General features: G+C 34.5%; 1 protein-coding gene across 3 annotated transcripts in view; it reads right to left on the minus strand.

Moving 5' to 3' along the window:
• The window catches only part of USP25 (ubiquitin specific peptidase 25), a 147,406-nt gene that overhangs the window by 111,345 nt on the left and 18,583 nt on the right, over positions 1–17,478 (minus strand). For all 3 annotated transcript variants that reach the window (XM_027102262.1, XM_027102294.1, XM_027102267.1), the window contains exons 2-4: positions 16,563–16,640; positions 13,043–13,187; positions 1,742–1,865 (exon numbers count right to left, since the gene is read on the minus strand). In XM_027102262.1, coding sequence (XP_026958063.1) covers positions 1,742–1,865; positions 13,043–13,187; positions 16,563–16,640 — 347 coding nt within the window. The remainder of the gene's footprint in view (positions 1–1,741; positions 1,866–13,042; positions 13,188–16,562; positions 16,641–17,478) is intronic.

Raw genomic sequence — 17,478 nt, forward strand, 5'->3', positions numbered from 1 at the left:
GGTATATAATCCTCCAGACTTTTTTCTATTTATGTACTAATATAAATTAATATATATAACAATATATATACATTTAAAAATATTTGTATCATAGTATATATTCTATTTTATAATCTCTTTTTCACATACTAGATTATCATTCCCCTTAAATATGAATTGCAACTGATGTATTTCATGTTTAAAATATTTCTCATAAAGCTTAAGTATTTTCAAATTTTATAATTATTCAAGACAAATATTTCATTCCAATTCATTTTTATAAGACAAAATCTAACTTTATAATTTCTCCAAATCCTTCAAAAAATAAGCCTAAATAAAATGTCTAAAAATAGCACATGTACTTTTGGTTTTCATTTAAAATTACTGGTATTAAATGATATTAGCCACAACTAAAGAGGATAATGAATTTTAATTAAGGCTTGCCATCTTGATATCTTATTATACAAAGCAGTTTCCAAAGTAACAAAGACATTAAAAAGTATTACTACAAAAAATTATGTGCCTTTGCTAAACATAGCATTTTGAGGCATCTCCTACGGTAATCTCAGATTACTCAGAAAGAAATGTACTATTAATATTGTGCCAAGGGAAATTATCTAAGAAAGCTGGTACATTCTGCTACCAAACAACTCTTGTTAACAGGGGAAAAGAACATTGGAGTCATAAGACCCATCTTAGCTGTGTATCTTTGGAAAATCATTTAACCTCTTAAAAGACAAATTTCTTCTTCAGTAAGATAAACTTACCATTGGCTCCAAAGAGTTGTTTAGAAGATTATGTTTAGTTATAATTTAAAGTTTTATTTTTTAAATCAAACTTATTTAATCCTTTGGTGGATCAAATTTTTTCAAACTAAAAAGTTTTGGTAATTAAATCAAAAGATGCATTCCAGGGCTTCCCTGGTGGCGCAGTGGTTGAGAGTCCGCCTGCCGATGCAGGGGACGCAGATTCGTGCCCCGGTCTGCGAAGATCCCACATGCCGCGAAGCGGCTGGGCCCGTGAGCCATGGCCGCTGAGCCTGCGCGTCCGGAGCCTGTGCTCCGCAATGGGAGAGGCCACAACAGTGAGAGGCCCGCGTACCGCAAAAAAAAAAAAAAAAAAAAAAGATGCATTCCATCACACATCTTGGAATCTTGCTTATTTCTTAAAAAAAAAAAAAAAAACCTATAAATATACTATCATATTATAGATCAGAAGTTGGCAAAGTATGGCCCATGGGCCAAATCCAGCTGGCCCTCTGTTTTTGTAAATCGAGATTTACTGGAACACAGCCACCCTCATTAAATTATGCATTATCGATGGCTGCTTTTACACTACAACACTTGAGTTGAGCAACTGCAACAGAAACCAGATGGCTGACAAAGCCTAAAATATTTACCACTGGCACGTTACAGAAAAAAGTTTGTTGACCCTGGCCATAAATGACTATAAATTGAATTGGACAATGTATCCAAAAGGAATTAGGGGAAGAAAGAAAAAAATCAAAGAAATATTAAAATATATACCTAAATTTAATGCCCCACAATGCCACTCCAAAATCCTAAAAACAATCTAAGTTTCAAATGCAGTTGAATCTAGAATAAGAAAATCTGAGTTACATAAAATATAAAAACAATACTAAGTTTATTAATAGTTTATTTAGAATTGCAAAGTATATCTTTGTGCCTCTTCAAATTAAAGTCAATTATTATTTCTATTATAAATAGTATTTATATCTACTTTATACAAATTATATTTTTACCTGCTAATGGCTTGCTCCTCATCAGTTATTCCAGTCTCCCTGAATGCCCTGTTTGATTCCGCCAAACTCAAGGCAATTGCTCTCTGAAGATCATCTTTATCATCTCCAGTGAGATCAATCACATCTGAAAAGCAAAACTATCTTTCTCAAAATTAAAAGTCAAACAAAATGAAAGGTAATTCTTATAATGGAGATTTTATACCCAATATACCCTTTCCAATCAAAGTCAGCACCAACTTAATTCTGTATAAGAGCCTCTCTGAAGAGAATGCAAACTTTTTAAATTGGTTATATTTTGAAATTTAATGTTCTTCTCTATAAAATATACCTAAAGCAATTAAGAGTATAAATATTTTTCATTACAGAGGAATCTCAATATTTACTATGAAGTCTCTGATTAAAAGCTAATAAGCAGAAAGACTGCTAAAAACAGGTTCTTTAACAACAAAAACTGAAGCCAACATAATTAAACATTTATATTTATGCTTTCTGAAGTCAACCCAAATACACACACATTCCAGTCGGCTATACTACCTAGACATTTATTAAAGTATAATAATTAAATGAGCTCTCAAAAACTATGTTTCAGAAACTAATTGACCATATATATCTATGTTTATATACACTTTTAAAGTCTGGATGAATGTATGAAGCTGTTAACAGTGGTTAATTTCGATGAGGAGGGTTATGGGGAGAAGGAAGTATAAGGATCTTTCACTTTCTATTTAATGTTCTATGCATTCCTTTTTAATTAAAAAAAAGTTTTCATTTCACAAAAAAGAAAAATATGCAAGTAAATGACAGGTTTTCTTTTGTTAGAATAAAATAAAGTAGTCTAGATGCTGTAAGTGTTCTTCTTCCAAAGAATAAAGTCTACAACTATTACCACATTCAAAAAAACTGATTTTTAATCCAATTTCCCAATATACATCGATTTATTTCCTTACCTCAAAAGATGTCAATTATACTCCTATTATCATTTAAACAATGATAGACCATAACATGTTACTAAGTAGGATATTATAAAATAATGGGATGAGAAAGAGAAAGAAGTATAGCTGTTACTACCTTATCTTTGCATAGTTGGGATTATGCTGGTTGGTATCCTGGACAAGTTTTATAATCACTTTGTTTATTTGTATTCGAGACATGTTAAAATTAATTTTTTTCTTTGTAATCTTAGAATAAGAGAGAAACAAAAGGGTTGGGGATGGGAGATAAAGTGTCTTCATTTTACCATCTGGCTACAGGGTTATATATAACTACTAGAAAAAAAAATATTTTGCACTTAATAAAAAATAAAGTATATTGATAGTTTCAAAAGTCTACTTCTATTGATATATACACTTTTTTCTCCAAACAGCAGCTTATGAGAATATTAAAAATAACAGTTGGCCACGGAAGATTTTTTTAATGTTCTTAGAGAGTATAACAAAACCTCACAAAAATGTAGTAAGTAAGGTCCAAAAAACTCAGTCAAGTAAAATGTGGAACAGAGTTATAGAGCAAGTGAAACGATGGAGCATGCATACGTACGTCAGCAGGCCAAAGGTTTCCTAATTCTGGTTTACAAATTCCGAGTCCACCAAACCACAGCTGTAGATGGATATCACCGGGTGTAGTCATTCAGTCCAGCTGAAATATTGATAAAGAAGCTAGGACTGGAGAGGCATGAAGTGGCCTCATAAAAATGAGAACTATCATGATCATTAAATAATGACTAGAACTTGGGTGAGTAAAGAGAGAATAATGGAAGTAAAGAAAATAACCTGAAAATCACAAAGAAGCAGAAAAACAGGCTTTGGGGACACGATCAATTAGCCCTCAGACTCCAATCTCTCATCCTCCTTGTGTGCCTTCTACAACTACAGAAGCTGAAAAGATTAAAACAAACAAGCCTATTTTCCTGATTCACCTGCAGTTATGGTTCTGGATAAAATTTAGGTTCCACCAATCGGATGCATCAGCATAAGATTTGGAAGGCAGACTTGAGGGGGGAAGCCACTATCCTGCTGCTTTTGGCTGTTTTTCTCCAGCATGACTGAAGAAATGTGGGCTGTTCCACAGTAGCAATCCAGTATCCAATTTACAGCTTCAGGTATGTCAAGAGATAGAGTAGAAGTGGTAACCAGACTCTGCACTCCAATGCCCAGGCACAGCTCAGTGGCAGTTACCTAATCCTGGCTGCTTGTTCCCTGGGCAGCAGCTATAGAGCTATGTACACTCTTGAATCCTGTAGTCCCAAAGGCAGTCTCCTGATTCACTATCTTCCTGACTGTGGCAGACGGAATGGCTTCCCTGGCTGGCCAGTCCTGCAAGAATCTAGGAGTCATTTCAGAAAGCTGAGCTAGAGATCCTTCCTCCATTGCTTCCACTGATTTTTTTAAGAACCTAGTTCCCTGTATTAAATTTCTTCTTTGGAACTATCTAGAGTGTTTACTGTTTCATGACTGACAAGTAAACCAAACTGGCTAGAGCAGAACTCACCTAGAAATGGCAACAAGTTATACTTAGAACTTTTCATAATTTAGCAATCGTAACTCAAGCAACACAAAAGCAAAAAACTAGGCAAGATGCTTTTAACCCTATTTCATAAATGAGATAATGAAGTTGCAAGAAATGAAGTCTAATAGTATAAGAATAAAGAATGGTACACAGGCTTCAACTTTAAGTCTTCAAATTATTAAGTCCAGTGGTCTTTCCTCTACACTAGCAGTATCCAAGTGTAATCCATGGATCCTTGGGATCCCCAATGACCCTACGAAGGAAGGCGTTCCTTAAATAAAAAATACTCTCATAATAATAATAAGATGCTATTTGCCTTTCCTACTGGGGTCACATTTGCAGTGATTATGCAAAACAACAGTGCATAAAACCACAGCATCTTAGCACAAATCAAGGCAGTAGCATCAAGTTAATTATATTACAACTATGCACACCCATTATTCAAAAAAAAAAAAAAAGCCAGTCTCTTAAATTCTTGATAAAATGAGGAAACTAATTTTATTAAATCTCAAACATTGTTTTACATGTTCTTTTAATTCTATGTGACAAAACAGAAAGTATGCATAGTACTTCTGCTGTATATCCAAAGTATGCTGTTGGTAAAGAAAAACACTAGAACACTGCTTGAGTTGCAAGCTGAACTGATTTTTTTTTCATGGAGCACTATTTTTACTTGAAAGAACAACTGACAAACTACAAACTATGATTATTCAGACATCAGTATTTGGCAGACATTTTCTGAAAAATAAAGTGAGCCTGTCACTTGAAGAACAAATGAAGAGTATTTGTTGCCAATGATTAGCATGGAATTTTCAAGCAAAAACGGAAACTTCAGAAAACTTGTTTCTACCACTATGAGCTTGACATCTTCCCAATACTTAAAAGGCTTTTCTGGTGAAATCGAGTGATATTAACAATTTCTATTTGTTTTATAATGTAGACTTTCTTCCAACATTTGGAAGGAAACCTTTTCCAAATTACCAATGTGCTGTGTTATTAAATCATGCATGGATAAACAATTCATTCAAAGAGCAAGACAAGACACTAGGAGAACCTTTTGTTCTAATATTTGGTCTCTGACACAGTTCCTGACATAAAGTTCCTATATCACTTGGCATTTCCTAGCTTGACAGGAACATATTTTGCTCTAAGGAGCTGACTCTGGGGGGTTCCTAAATAGCTTCAGGATGGGCCACTGGTCATCAGAAAGACTAAGCCATGATGAGAAGCTTGGAACTTTGAGCCCTACCTCCCATCCTCCAGGGAGACATAAGGACTGGAGGTTAAGTTAATAATCGATCAGGCCTACCTGATGAAACCTCCATAAAAATCCCTAAAATACAAGGTTTGGGGAGCTTCCAGGTTGGTGAACATATCCACATGTTAGGAGGGTGGTGCACCCCAACTCCACATAACAGAAACTCCTGGCTTGGGACCCTTCCAGACCTTATTCTATATACCTCTCCATCTGGCTGTACATACTTTATCATAGCCTTTATTATATAATAAACCAGTAAAAGTAAGTGTTTCCCTGAGTTATGAGCCATTATAGCAAATGATCAAACTTGAGGGGGTCTTGAGAACCTCAATTTGTTGTAGCCAAGTCAGACAGAATGTGGGTAACCTGGGGCCCCACTACTTGTGACTGGTGTCTAAGGTAGGGGCAATCTTATGGGACTGAGCATTTAGCCTGTGGGGTCTGATGCTAACTCCAGGTAGAGGGTATCAGAATTGTAGAACACCCAGCTGGTGTTGGAGAATTGGTCGCGTGAGGGGGGAAAAAACTCACATATCTGGTGTCAGAAGTATTATAAGTATGAGCAGAGGAAGAAACAAGCAATTATAGTCTTTAGTGCTAGAAAGGTTAGCTGACCACAGACTATCAGTTCTTAACTGAAAAGCTGGGACTTGTTCCTTTAAGTGATGGAGAAGGTTTATTTATTATTTGTAGTTTCACTATAATTACAATAATTTTCTCCATGATGTTCCCATTACCTCATAAAGCTTCTTTCTGTAGGTCATTTTAGAACAATACAGAAATCTTGAATTACTATAATCTACTCACATACCAAATACATACGATTTTAAGAACAGATATTAAGAAAATAAAACTTTATTTTAATAGAATGGTTAATCCTAAATTTATTTTTCTGGAGTTTACTAGAATGATTTCTGTAAAATATGTAATAAACTATCAATTTCACAATGAAAAATAGCCCTCTATGATTTTCTTATGTGTTTATTCAAAAAGGAACAGAGAATAAGCTTAGCAGTAAACAATTTCTAATTGGCAAAAGTCAACTAGAAAAACTTAGCCTTTGTAAAAATTCCATCCAAATACCAAAGTACTATGAATATTTTTCTGTCAATGCCAAGGGAGGACCTTGGTAAAACACCAAACTTTGTTTGAACCAATCCTCCCTCCAGTATTAGTATTAGCATTAGTGTGAACAGAATTCAAGAGCACAAGTGTGTTAGTGTCAGCTGAATAACACTGTAGAAAATCACGTTACAAAAGCCTATGAACAGTAATCTACAACATTTCAAGACTGACCAAAATAAAACATTTTTTCCTGTAAAGTCAGAAATATATATACCAAAACATAACATCCACCCCAATAAATCTTCCACTCTCCAAAAACTTACACACCAACTACCAAACATTTCTCTGCTAACTCCAAAACAGAAAGTCATCAACTTAACAATAAATTAGACTTCAAATGTATGAATTGTTTATCACTCATTTTTTCTCATGAAAATGGTATATAAAATGACATGAGGCTTCCAAGTTAGTTCACAAGAGCCAATTTAGCCCATAATCAATTGAATATATGCAAAGATTTTTACTTTAGAAAAAAATAGTTCTTTCATTATTTTCCTTACCTACATAAAGCTAAACCTAGGGGAAACACTTTTTTATTTTTAATAAGCCAAGCTTATATTTACCACCAGCAAAGATTTCTAGGCAGGGGAGTGATATGAGTAGAAATAACTGTTTTGGGAGTTAGAGGAGTTAAAAGTGCTGAACAAGAGTTTGAGAAGAGTTGTAATAAGAGAAGGTACCAGAGCAGAAAAAATCTTCTGGCCCACCAAAAGGACAGGGATACCCTTAAGAGAAAAAAGCAAATATGAAGAAAGCGATGGTCAGCCGACTGGAAATGAGAAAAATACCATTCTCACTCTCACTCTGCTTCAACCACGGTTGTTGTCCTCACCATTCACCTCCTGAGCCAAAAACATACTCCTACCTCAAGACCCCAGCCTGGGACACACCTCCCTAAGACATCCTTGAGGTTCACCCCTTCACTTCCTCAGGTCTCTGTATAAATGAGACATTTCCCAACCAACCTTCCATCTAAAATAGCATACCCCATGTCTGAACTACAACCTCATCCCTGCCGGCCTCTGTCCCTCTACCCTGCTCTATTGTTCTTCATGAACTTACTATTATCTGACAATATTTATTTATTGTTTACTGTCTGTCTTTCCCCTATGTAAACGGAGACACTTTTTGATTTTTTAAGGGCCTAAAAGCCTAACACATATTAGGCAATCAATAAATATTTGTTAAGTAAATAAAGGTTAATATCTAGACTATGGAATAGAAATAAAAATTAATGAGTCATCTCCACAGTGGCACTAGTTAGAATACTTGAGAATATATACCTTATCCAAAATTTTTTCTAGTAAAAGGACAAGTAGCATAATAAAGTATCATGTTACAAGAATATTTAAAATCAAGAAGACAAAAGCAATGTAAATTTTGTTGCTCATCCCACTCTCCCATTCTCCCCTGCCGTCACTCAGTTCTCTTAAGATGTTCCTACTTTTCCAATCCTCTCATTGCTAAACTCACATTCTCCAAAACAGTGACGTCCAATAGAACTTCCTGTGATGATGGAAATGTACTATTATCCGTACTGTCCAATAAGGTAGCCACTAGTCACATGTGACTACTATTGACCATTTTAAATGTATCTATGGCAATGGAAAAAACTGAGTTTCAGTATTACTTAATTTTGTGTTTAAAGTTAAGTCTCCACATGTAACTACTGGCAACTGTATTGAACAGCTCAGCTCTAAATGGTCTTGCTCTGTTTTTAATAATGGCTGCTAAATTTATAATGGCAGCATTACTAAGTAAGGAAAGTAATAATAAAGGAGCCATTCTTGATTTTTGTCATCTGTTTTACTGTGTTTTCCAACTTGGAAAAAATTAAAAGTTAACATTCTATATTAGTCAACAAAAAGCGCAAAGGCCCATGGCTATCATTCTGTCCTAAAGTTAAAGAAAATTCATAAAGTTATACAAGTAACTCTACAGTGTATGTCTAATATAGAATGTAAGTCTAATTGCATCCAATCAGTTACAAGTAATTTTCATACCATTGTAGCATCTCATTTTTAAGCTTAACATTGACTTTTGGTGAATCATCAAAATAGTTTTATGCATTAGAAATCTCTACAGAAAGAGATTTAACTTCCATTTCACTAATTTTTTTTTTCTATCTGCAGATGCTTGTTTAACAAATTTGGTGAATGGGAAAAATATCAGTATTCAATGAATAAAATCCTAAACTGCTTAACATAAGTGATTTGCCCTCAGCAGGGGTGAGAGCACTAGATTGGAATCTATTTATCATTTGTGCTTTAAATCACTTTTAGGCTAGCCAAGCAATATAACCAAGATTAGAGTTCTAGGACAGAACTTCAACATTTTTCTCACTTTCTATGCAATCCTTACCAAATAATTCAAGTTCTTTTGGAGGATAAAAAAAAAAAAATACAGTGTGTCTTAAAAAAAATACAGTGATTCTAAATTTGTGAAGAGTCTACCACTTAACACTCACTCCAATGTGTTATACTAGTTTCTCTAAAACTTAAGCCAATATGCGGCATTATTTTCTGTGTTAAAATTACCTACCCAAATCCCTCTTATCTTTTGATCCATACTTTGATTGCTCAATTGTAGCACATCTCGTTCTGGCGGGTATATACCATTTTTTTCCCGTTTTAAAAAAGTTAAAAAGAATTTAATGATCATGAAAGAAAGAATACTACTATTTGATTTCAAATTGGGCAAAAGCCTTATATGGTCATGTCTATGACAGAGTTTGCCATGACACAAAGACTTCACACAGTCTCTTCTCTGATTATTAAATACACCTATGATATCTCTATATCTTGCATTGTTTCCTAGTTCCCTTTGCATTTTTAACTTCAAAACTCCTAACACAGTAATTTTATTTCTCATTTAAGCGAGAGGTAGGAGGCACTCATTTGACAATTCACAATATCCAATCTAGACAGGAGATGTAAGTAATTTAAAAAGGTGCCTCAAATTTTTGCTAACAGTACTACAAAATGGTTTGGGTCTTTTCCCAGAACTCAACAGAGTGTTATATTACAGTATCGAATGTTACCAAAGCAATACTTCTTAATTCCTTACTATGCAGAGTACAAGCTTTCCTTGAAATGTTTCCTTTTTCTCTCAAAAATGAAAGGTAAAATACACTGAGAAGGCCAACAATTGAAAATGTAATTACTCCTTCAATATTAAAGTTCACAAATATGTGTTCTCCTAATCAAGTGACATAATTTGCTTTCTCTTCTGATATACTTGGGTATATGAAAATTTCCCAGCAACCCCAAAAGTAGCTTCTATGGGATATTAATTTGAAAGCTAAATTTTTCTAGTCATCAAAAAAACATGTATTTTTAGATCTTCTAAAAGAGACCCTCAGTTATAAGCTATATTCTAGCTTATAACAATAAAGAACCATTATATATTTAGCATTAGAGACTTTTATCTCAAAATATAGATGTTTTGTCAGCACTACAACCAACAGATGACACACTTAAAGTTAGCAAAGCTTTGTTTATGCTTTAGCCTGGTTGTAACAGACTTTATACTTAAAAAAAAAAAAAGAAGAAATGGAAAAAATAAAAACCCTTACCATATTTGCAAGAATTAAGTTCGACTATGGTCAACTTTCAAGTGACAATGCATTTCACATAAAATTGAGAAAATGCTCAAAAAGGGTTTTTATATCTAGAACAATCCCTTGAAAACTTCCTCACACTCTGATCACTCTAATACTCCACACTCCTTCAGCACTTACAGAGTTTTCCCCAAGAGGCCTGCGTTTGAATATATATATTCATTTATAATTATTTCCTATCCTTCCCACGTTTTACCACCCCATCCAAGAATTAAAAATACACAGAGATTTCATTTCTACTCAGCAATTACAGCATAGTAATTTAAAGAATCTGCTGAATGCATGACATCTACTTACTTTCTCAGTTTTAAACCTTGTAACACTTGGTATTATACAAGTGTCATAACACTTGTAGTATTATTATGACACTACTAAATTTAAATGCTGAACAAAGACTATCTCCTAAAGGCAGCTGTACTTCTTAGAACTTTATGAAAGATGGTACAAATCTGTTAAATAGAAAATAACTATTGTCACCTCATCAGCTATATTTTTCTGTTTAATGCTAATACTATTATAATACAATCACCCCACTATATTTCTACAAGTTTTTTTCTCAATAATCTCAAACCAACTTTATGAATGCACTATCCAAATTATTCAATTATTAAATATGAATTAGCATCCTGGTTAGAAGGACAGCTCATTTTATCAATAAAGAAACCACAACAACGAGCAATTTGCTCAATAAGATAATCAGTAAGATGAAACCAGAAACTCCATCTCTCTACCATTTCTTTCAAGTGGAATATGAAAGTACTTAGTGCATATTTTCCGAGAGCTACACACATACACACAAAAAATTTTTTTCAATTATCAACAAATGGGACACATGCTTTCTGAAATCAGGCTGCTTCCTCCCTAAGAGCACCTATTCAAATCTCTCTTTTTGTCCATAACATTTTCACTATTCCTTGTCAAAGTCTTGAACAGGTGTTAACATGTGACTTAAACAATATTTTCTAATTTTCACACATCATCTTTAATGACAGTCTTATAATCCTAATTCTCCCCTGCAAATCTATATATGCTGTCCCACGTCTCAAAGTCTACCATCTATATTGAGTTCACAGCTATCATTCTAAAATCTTTCCATCCTTTCAACTAGAACACTGAACCATGTTTACTCAGTTTTGTCTCCTTCATTTTAACCAGCTGTCTTCAATCAAAATCTTTCTTTTTTTCCTTTTTCTACCTAATTTCATTTTCCTCCCAAGTCTCAGAACCTTGAAAGATATGTTATTCTCACATACTAATTCCTCCTCTATTTATACCACTTCTCTTTTTTCCAACTTCTTATAACAAGCTTCTCAACCCTGTTCAAGAGAACTTTCATTGGTTTCAAAACAGCTTTTTTACACATATTATCAAAAACAACTCAACAAACACTTTTTGAGAAACAATAACATCCTATTATAATGGTGGGACTACCAATGGTCTCTTTTAAGTTTAGTTTAGTTTGGTAAGCAAGAAAGGCACAGCAAATAATTTCAAAATAGCACAGTACTCGTTAAGACAGAAGTATGCTCTGGGTGTCAGAAAAGCCCTTGGTTCACTCTAGGGGCTAGAGGAAACATTCTGGAGCCAGCAGCTCTTAAGCTAAGTCTTATAACATTAGAAGAAATTAGGCTAGGGATAAAGGCTGGAGGAGATTCCAGACAGAAGGAACAACAAGTGTAAAGACAGAAGAAATTAAATAGCACTGGGTGAATGAGAACTTCCAATCTATTCTGCATTATCACAGTGTAAAGTGAGAGGAGGAAAACAGTAGAAAATGAAGGTAGAGATGTAGATAGGGGCCAAACCACACTTTGTCTTGAACTTGGACACAGCAACTGAGTCTGTCTTACATACATAAAACTTCTCCCATCACCTATTACATGTGTCAGCCTAGCTTTGGCTGACATAAGACCATTTTTGGAGCAAAAACACTAAGATTACCTTGAAATTTTGAAATTAAAATATTTTATCAATGAACATTAAACAGCATTTAATGTCAATCAATAGCTATAAACATCTATGTGAATGGGATCTTCCTGGTTGTTTCCTAACTTTGAGAAAGTCTATAAAACAAAATCAAAAATTCTCTTTAAGTACAAGTTAGTAATCAAACTTCTCAAATCCAGAATGCACAGAAATACCTACATTTTATATAATGCAGTTATTACATAATGAGATAGAGATAAATGAACATATTTTTCAAAACTCAACTATATAAGCATAAATTATTCACATTATAAAGAAAAATTAGAGTCCCGTGTAAAATTTTCCATATGTATGTATGTGTATATGTGTATTTATTTATTTTGTTATGTTGTAGTAAGCCTTTTTCCAAGATCTTTATTCTGGAGAGAGGTTGGAGTTAAGGGAAGGAAAATTCTGTTAAACAGTAAATCTATCAGTAATTAGAAACAATACTTTATCTTCAAAAATAATACTAAGATCTCTACCAACACTTAACATCAATAAAACAAATGACTGTGCCCCATTTAAAATTCCAGAAACTTTTGTTTCTTTAATGAGTAAGACCTTTAGATGTTCCATATTTCAAAACAATGAATACAATATGAAATGTTTTATAAAAGGATATACAACTTAAATATAATCTTTTACTCCTAAACTGAAAACAAAGATAGCAGCTAAAAAAAACATATGTGCCTTTCCACTACACCAAAAAGAACCAAAGCTGAAGTTGTTCCTTTTTTGTTCTTCACCTCTGTTTAAACAAAACACAGCTCCAAGAAAAATTTTTCATTACATTCTAATTAAAATATTAAGAAAGAAGTAAACTTACTCGTATCTGCTTGGCTTCCCACACTGATGTATCTATCATTGCCAGGTAGCGCTGTTTGGTAGTAAGTTGTCTCCTCCTGCTGAGGGGTCTTGGCATTCTTCGCAGTAAGGAAAGCCACTGCTAGTTCCAAGTTTCCGTTACTATCCTTCAAATATCAAGAACGGAACATCAAATATTTTGGAATAACTCTATACATTCTCATATGATTATGTAATCTTCTCCATAACAACTAATACTAATAGTAAAAATCATTTTCAGATTTAAAATTATTCTATGTGATTCTTAATTTTACAGTATAAATTCACTGTAAACAAAGTATACTATATAAATAGTAATTCCTTTTTCTATTAATTAAAACTACTAATGTAATGTAAAAATTAATTCTATAACTAATTATCCAATCATAACTTCCACTCCTAAACAAATGAACAAACTAAAAAATGTTTTCTGGAACTGACCACACAAAAGGGTGAAAAATAAATATTTAAAATAGTACTTCAGCAAACAAGGACAATAAAAGATATTCCCTTTAGTATGTATGCTGAATGCCTACCTAGAGGCAAACTAACAAGCAAATATCAAAGACTCATAAGAAGAAAACAGCAAAATGGTCTGAAGCTTGATAGAGAGACACACAGAACTCCTAGAAATACTCAATACTATCAAGATGAAAATCCTACCCAAATTAAATATATAAATTGTATGTAGTTCTCATCAAAAGTATACCTGGACACTTTGTTATAAAGCAGAAACTAACACATCATTGTAAAGCAATTATACTCCAATAAAGATGTTAAAAAAAAAAAAGAATACCTGGACAAAATTATTCTAAAGTTAATTTAGAAGAAAACAGATGCTAAAAAACTAAGAATTTTTGAAATAGCAAAATGAGAAGAGACTTGCCCACTTATCTCTATATGCTCTCCACAGTTAACAATAAATATAACACTAGCTCTATGACAGCTAAGTGAAACCACATTATGAAATCCAGATATTAGTAATGAAGTTATCTTTGTAACAGAAGGCCATAACCCATAATACTACGTAGGGCTTTAGAAGTTTAGCATACACACGAAGCATAATAGGAAGCCAGTGGAAGGTTTTGGACAGAAATGACATGGTATGACTTACAATTTAAAAGGATTACTCTAGCTGTATGCTGGGAATAGACTGTAGGAGAGAATGGGTACAAGCAGAGAGTCCAACATTATTCGCTATCATATTAAATGTGGGGAGGGATAAAAGAAGAAAGAACAGGATGATTCCAAGATTTGAGGCCTGAGCAACTGGAAGAATGAAGTCTCCAACCCATCCTAACTCCAATTCTAGCAGCCTTTGAGGAGAGAAAAAATTAGGAGTGCAGTCTGAAAAGCACCACTGTTTTAAACTTTGTTATCTGTCACAACCATTATAAGATTCTTAAATGAATCATACAAAATATGGGTTTAGCATAGTCTATAGTTAGATAAGTAAACTAGTCGTAAAATAACTGTAATAACAATGGCTAACATTTATTGAACACTGACTATGTGCCAAGAAATGTGCTAAGGGCTTTCCATATACTCTCTCATACAATAATAATAAACTGAATGCAGCAGGGATCTACACTCACTTTGGAGGTATAAATAAATTCTCAAAATAAAAAACAGTAAAAGTGCTAAAATCGATCAATGACATTGTGGCTCCCAAAAGTAGACTCCTTGTCAGTATATTGCTGAGAGAGTCAACTCATTATTAAACATCTTACAAATTTATATTGAGCAACAATTAAGGTTTAAGTACACTGTTTTCCTCCCCAGATACTGATAACTGAAACAAAAGTTTTAAAAAAAAAAAAAAAAAAAACCATGGTCACACAACCTACCTCAAAGGAAATGTGGACAATAATTTAATTCTTTACATTTACTTAATTTAGCATATACTACGTGTTTCCCAAGTTAAAAAAAATAAATAAATAAGTGAATTCCCCAAATTTGCCCTGACAAAGTAATGGGTGTAGCCCCACACTCAGTGATAACAGAACGGGAAAGGCAATTTCTGAAAAAAGACATGGAATGATTTAATCATATTTAGCAGAATAAAGAAAGGACTGGCAATCATCTAAATGTCATAATCATAAAAATTGAGGCACAACACTTTTGCTTCCTCTCCAAATACTTACAGTGGCTTCATAACCATGCATTAAAATGCTCCTAACCGTACTGTTTCATCGTTTTCCTGATTGGGGAAAACAGCTGAAGCAAAGCTTCCAGTAAGGGCTTCCCTGGTGGCACAGTGGTTGAGAGTCTGCCTGCCGAGGCAGGGGACACAGGTTCGTGCCCCGGTCCGGGAAGATCCTACATGCCGCAGAGCGGCTGGGCCTGTGAGCCATGGCCGTTGAGCCTGCGTGTCCGCCGCAACAGGAAAGGCCACAACAGTGAGAGGCCCGCGTACCGCAGAAGAAAAAGCTTCCAGTGAAAGGAGAAATTATGTGTGGCACTGGGATCAGGCTGCTTGGTTTCTATTCCAAGCTCCTCCACATACTATGTGATCTTCAGCAAGTCACTTTAACTTCTCTGTTTCCTTATCTTTTAAAAAGGGGATAAAAATAATGCCTACGTCATAGTTATTAGGAGGATGAGTTAGCCACATAAAGTACTTAGAATAGCATTGTAAGTGCTTAATAAGTGCTAGTTATTATCACTACAGTTATGATTACAATCATCCAAAAGATAAATTATTTCTAGAAACAAATGAAGAACTTTTGGCACAAAATCAAAAATGATATAATTAATGTTGTCTCTCAGAGCAACTTGCAAAGGACTGAAGCTATGTGTATGCCTATAGTAGCAAAAATGTTGTACTGCTGTTAGCCTTTGGCAGCAATCTATATAAATAAACTTAAAATGCAGTTCTAGTTCTTGAACATCTTTCATTCACTTGCTCTCTTTCAATGTGCATATCCATGTGATTTGACTCATCTGGGTGCCACTGTGTGGAAATGAGCATAACTTTGTAAAATATAACAAAAATCAGGCCCTTCATTTAGTGCATAATAGAACAGTTTGATGTTGAATGTTCTTAAGGTGCAATTAATTGAATGTTAGCTAATTTATATTTCTCCTTCTTGGAAGAAAAAAATGTTAACTTCTGATACTCTATTAATTTTCTCCCACCTCCTCTTCCTCCTCCGCCTCTACCCCACCCTACCCCACACCTCCAATTAAACTCTAAAATCATGTCTCTTGAGTAAAACCAGCCATTAGCACTTGGATTCACTTCCCACCTTTTTGCATGAAAAGTGTTTCACATGGAGAGGTCTTCTTTCACTCCAAGGTATCTTGGAACATTAGGCTGCTAAAAGCTAACATGCTTGAAGTTGCACTATGTTATGTTAAGTAAGGTTCTTAACTTTATAAAAGTTCTTTCCTATATCTCTACTACCACCCATGGTATAATTTAAAAACTCAAGTTTCAAATATGGTAGGCAGTGGAGATGAGGGGGTACTAGAAACTGTATGTCGTGAAACAGAGGCCATACCTTCAAGGCTTGCTGTAGTATCTGGGCATCATTAATCCCAGTAATTTCTCTCAGCTGGTTCAAAAACGTCTGCTGGTGCTAGAGGAAGGGAAAAACCAAAAGTGTTATCTATGAAATCTGAAAATATACAAGGACAAGAAAATAAATGACCTTTGGGAAAAAAACAGAAAACACAAAATAAACTAGAGTGAAAAACAAAAAAACAATAGAACTTGACAAAGACTGAATAAATTTCATTCTTTTAGGAAGAATGAACCATACTGTGGTAGCCCTCATTCCATTCTCATGTTTCTAAAAGCCCATTCTTCACTGCCTAATTTATGCCTCCCAGCAAGAAAAGAAGTGATCTGCCCGATGGCTAAACTTAACTAAGGAAAACAGGTATTCATTGGGCTACTTTAACTAGGGGATGAGACAACAGAATGAAATCCAGGCAGCCCTACTAATCGCTCCCTCTACCTTAAGTCAACCGGCATTGAGGCACCTAGGATGTTTGGAAAAAACATGCCTTTGGCAGGCCAAGCACTAGGTGGATATATTACACCACGGGGATTCTACCCTATTCAAGGAAAAAAAGGATCATCTCATTTTCCAATCTGTCATAAAAGATCCGAAGTAAAACTGATCACTTGCCCCCATTTGCTTTAAATCTGTTTATACTCTATTGATCTATATAATCGACTATACTCTACTGGAGAGAAAAAGAGGTAGGATAAGATTCTACTACCAAAACCCTTCCCTAAACTTCCCTAATTAAGAACCATGCTCCTCCCTACATCTCTGCATTTCTTTTTCTTTTTTTTTTTTTTTTTTTTTGCAGTATGCGGGCCTCTCACTGTTGTGGACTCTCCCGTTGCGGAGCACGGGCTCCGGACGCGCAGGCTCAGCGGCCATGGCTCACGGGCCTAGCCGCTCC

This window comes from Aethalodelphis obliquidens, unplaced genomic scaffold, assembly GCF_003676395.1.
Source record: "Aethalodelphis obliquidens isolate GAN/ISIS:26980383/991018 unplaced genomic scaffold, ASM367639v1 scaffold1, whole genome shotgun sequence".
NCBI classification, from domain to species: Eukaryota; Metazoa; Chordata; class Mammalia; order Artiodactyla; family Delphinidae; genus Aethalodelphis; species Aethalodelphis obliquidens.